The sequence below is a fragment of the Sinocyclocheilus anshuiensis genome, unplaced genomic scaffold (genome assembly GCF_001515605.1).
Source record: "Sinocyclocheilus anshuiensis isolate Anshui unplaced genomic scaffold, SAMN03320099.WGS_v1.1 scaffold184, whole genome shotgun sequence".
Lineage (NCBI taxonomy): Eukaryota > Metazoa > Chordata > Actinopteri > Cypriniformes > Cyprinidae > Sinocyclocheilus > Sinocyclocheilus anshuiensis.
In genome coordinates this window covers 486999-491207 of record NW_015557077.1, presented here as the reverse complement: position 1 = coordinate 491207, position 4209 = coordinate 486999, and the positions used below count along the sequence as shown (strand labels likewise).

Sequence of the window (4209 nt, the reverse complement as noted above, 5' to 3'; positions counted from 1 at the left end):
ATCTCCAAAAATGTTTTTTTTTTTTTTTTTTTTGAACAGTCACCATTAGCAAATACTGCAACAAAGACTGCTAAAGTTAACAGATTTTACTAGTAAACCTACCAATCTCTGTGTGAAAGTATAATAAGGATGCTGACATCTTTCTAAAGTCCCCCCCCCCCGTAATTTAGCTCCAAATCTCAGGTGAAAATTTCAAATTTACTCTTGGAGCTACATTGAGATCCCAATATCTCTGAACTTGACTTATATAGGGCCTTAAAAATTAGAATGCTAAAAGAAAAGTTTGTTAAAAACAAACATCTAAATGAATATTAGGATATATTTAATACTTCTTGAGTTACAGTCATGCAAACTTTGGAAAAAAAAATCAAAAAGTGTTTTTTTCTTCTTATTTTCTAACTTAAGAATAAAGTTAAGAATATTTTGGAATCCAAAAATATTTTTTAGAATAATCAGGTTTTTTTTTCTTAGAATTGTTCTGAAAACAGAACTTGAGAAGAATTGAAAGAAAAAAGTGTTTTTTTTTTTTTCATTTTTGAACTGTCACCATTGGTAAATACTGCAACAAAGACTGCTAAAGTTAAGAGATTTTACTAGTAAACCTACCAATCTCTGCATAAAACTAAAATAATGATGCTGCCATCTTTCTAAAGTAATTTTCCTGCCCCTGTAATTTGGCAGGCACTACAGACCAGCTGCTGTAATGAGTCTGAATGAGAGACACGTGGATCAAAACATAAAGATCAAACACAGGACACGGTTCTGGTGGCTTCATGAAGATAATTACGAGCAGTGAAGTTCATGGAGTTTGCAAAACAACTCTATTGTTTCTCATAGGCAACAATGGAGAGCAACTGGTCTTTTGATTCACAAAGGTTTCTTAAGAATAAAATTATTTATTTTAATTATTTTATTACCAGCTATTTTCTTCTTATTTTCTAACTTAAGAATAAAGTTAAGAATATTTTGGAATCCAAAAATATTTTTTAGAATAATCAGGTTTTTTTTTCTTAGAATTGTTCTGAAAACAGAACTTGAGAAGAATTGAAAGAATTTTCTTAAAAATCATTGTAAATAACCTCTTAAAGTTACCACGAACTTTCTTTTAATTACTTTATTTCTTAAGAAGTTTTTCGTGATGTTTTGCAAAGATGTTTTTCCTGAGAAATAAACCCAAAACTAAAATAATGATGCTGCCATCTTTCTAAAGTAATTTTCCTGCCCCTGTAATTTGGCAACAAATGTCAGGTGAAAATGTCATATCTATTCTTGGAGCCACATTGAGATCCCAATATCTCTGGTCTTGAATCATATAGGAGCTTAAAAGTGAGGATGCCAAAAGAAAAATTTGTTAAAAACAAACATCGAAAAGGATATTAAGATATCTTTAATACTTCTTGAGTTACAGCAATGCAAACTTTGGAAAAATCTCGAAAAGTGTGTTTTTTTTTTTTTTCAGTTTTCAGTTTTTTCCATTAGCAAATACTGCAACAAATATTGCTAGAGTTAAGAGATTTTACTAACAGACCTACCGATCTCTGTGTAAAAGTATAATATGATGGGAGAAAAAGAAGAAATATCTGAGATAAAGCTGATATTTCGATGAAATTGAGAATGCAATCTGAACGCAATAATACAGTACGTTCCTCTCTCCTCACCAGCTGTGAAGTAACCACTTAGACAGGAGGCTCAGGATGAGAAGATGGCAGCCATACTGTTTCCACCGGGTCCTGACAGTCTACACCGGTTCACTCGTGAGTCCCTGGCTGGAATCGAGCAGCGGATCGCCGAGGAGGAGGCCCGCAATGCCAAGCAGTACCAGGAGGACCTGGGCAACGTGGAGCCGCTCAAGTCCCGTGCCGACCTGGAGGCCGGAAAGCAGCTCCCGCGAATCTTTGGAGACATTCCTCCTGGACTGGTGGGCGTGCCTCTGGAGGACATCGATCCGTTTTACTTCCAGAACAAGAGAGTGAGTGATCGGCTCCACAGCAGACCATATAGTCTGAACATGCTTTATGGATTACCGCTGAGATGAGGATAAAGATTCACCAAATTGCCTTTAGACAAGCTTTACAGAAAATCATGATGTTAATGTTTATAATATCCTAATATCTTCACTATGTGCTATATAGTATATATTGCTTTACATAAGATATATTATATATCCAACTTTATATAATATAGAGTTGTGCAATAATATAGCTACTTTTTGTGATGATACAAACAATCAAGCAGTTGAGATTTGCAATGTTGTATATATGGCTATGTGAGTGTATATGTGTGACCTTATATATACCTATACCTTATATGTGACCCTGGAGCACAAAAGCAGTCATAAGCAGCACAGATATATTTGTAGCAATAGCCAACAATGCATTGTATGGGTCAAAATGATCAATTTTTCTTTTATGCCAAAAATCATTAGGATATTAAGTAAAGATCATGTTCTATGAAGATACTTTGTAAATTTCCTACCGTAAATATATCAAAACTTAATTTTTGATTAGTAATATGCATTGCTAAGAACTTCATTTGAACAACTTTAAAGGTGATTTTCTCAATATTTTGATTTTTTTGCACCCTCAGATTCCAGATTTTCAAATAGTTGTATCTCAGCCAAATATTGTCCTATCCTAACAAGCCATACATCAATGGAAATATTATTTATTCAGCTTTCAGATGATGCATAGTGATGCAAAATTGACCCTTATGACTGGTTTTGTGGTCCAGGGTCACATATAAACTTTATATAAAGAGCTGAGCAACAATATATTTACATTTTGCCACAATATAAACACAGTTAAGATTTGTTATATAGTATATATATCGCTTGACATAAATGCAATTACATTTATGATATAAACAATCAAGCAGACAAGATTTGCTATATAGTATATACCACTTTACATAAGTATGTATGTACTATGTGTATATTCAACTTTATATAAAGAGCTAAGTGATAATATTTTTGCGACAAGATAAACAATCAAGCAGTTGAGATTTGCTACATCTACATATAGTATATATCGCTTTACGTGAATAACAATATGTGAAAAAATTAGGATATACTATATATCGAACTTTATATATAAAGCTGTGCGATAACATAGTCATATTTTGCGATAATATAAAAAATCACGCAATTGAGATTTGCTACATAACGTATATCGCTGTATTGTAAGTGAGTGCATTTATGCAATTAACTGAATGTATACTGCAAATCAAGTTGGCTATACTGACTTAAAAATATATATATATATACAACTTTATATAAAGAACTGGCTTATAATGTAATTACATTTTGCAACAATATAAACAATCGTGCAGCAGAGATTTGCTATATATTATATCACTTTACATGAGTGTATTGTATGTGTAAAAGTTGTATATCAAACTTTTAATATATTGCCAGGCGATAATATAGTTACATTTTATGACAGGATAAACAATCACGCAGTCCTTATTAGCTATATAATATGTATTGGTTTACGTGAGTGTAATGTATGTATTTGGCTAAGGTTGGATAGTTGTAAAATTCATTATTAATTATTTTAGCCACATTTAAGTCAGTATCTTTACTGAAATGAAACCTGTGTCATACAGTAAGTGTTTCTCATGTGAAATTCAGCAGAAGCCCGATTTAAAGTTTGCAGTTAGCTTATCTTTAAACAATGCAATGCTCTAATAAGCATAAATATGCATACAACACGCATATTGGGTACAATATTACATTTTCAACTTTTTTTTATTATTGACTGAAAACATTTTGGATTCATCTTCAATGAATTTGGTCACTGAGCTTGTCACGATGCATTTGCCATCGCAAACGATGCTGCTTTAGGCAAAAATGAGCAGTGTTGGGGAGTAACTAGTTACATGTAATGGCGTTACGTAATTTAATTACAAAATAAATGTAACTGTAATCAGTTACAGTTAGTAAGAAAAAATGTGTAATTAAATTACAGTTACTTATGAAAATGTTAAAGGGGTCCTATTATGCTCTTTTACAAAGTCTTGATTTTGTTTTGGGGGTGTACTAGAACATGCTCTCATGCTTGGTGGTTCGAAAAACGCATTATTTTTCACATAATTTACATTATTAAAATACCTTTCTCCCCAGCCTGCCACAAACGGCTCGATTAGTTCCGGCTTTGATGAAGGTCTGCCTTCCGAAAAACAAAATGTGTTGTGATTGGTTAGCTGTCCCAG

The 4209-nt window shown here is 32.6% G+C and overlaps 1 protein-coding gene across 1 annotated transcript in view; it reads left to right on the top strand.

Moving 5' to 3' along the window:
* LOC107676826 (sodium channel protein type 4 subunit alpha) overlaps positions 1-4209 on the top strand; it is a 226579-nt gene that overhangs the window by 33597 nt on the left and 188773 nt on the right. Inside the window, 1 exon segment of the mRNA XM_074186965.1 lies at positions 1662-1969. Within this exon segment, the coding sequence (XP_074043066.1) occupies positions 1703-1969 (267 nt within the window). The 5' untranslated portion in view covers positions 1662-1702.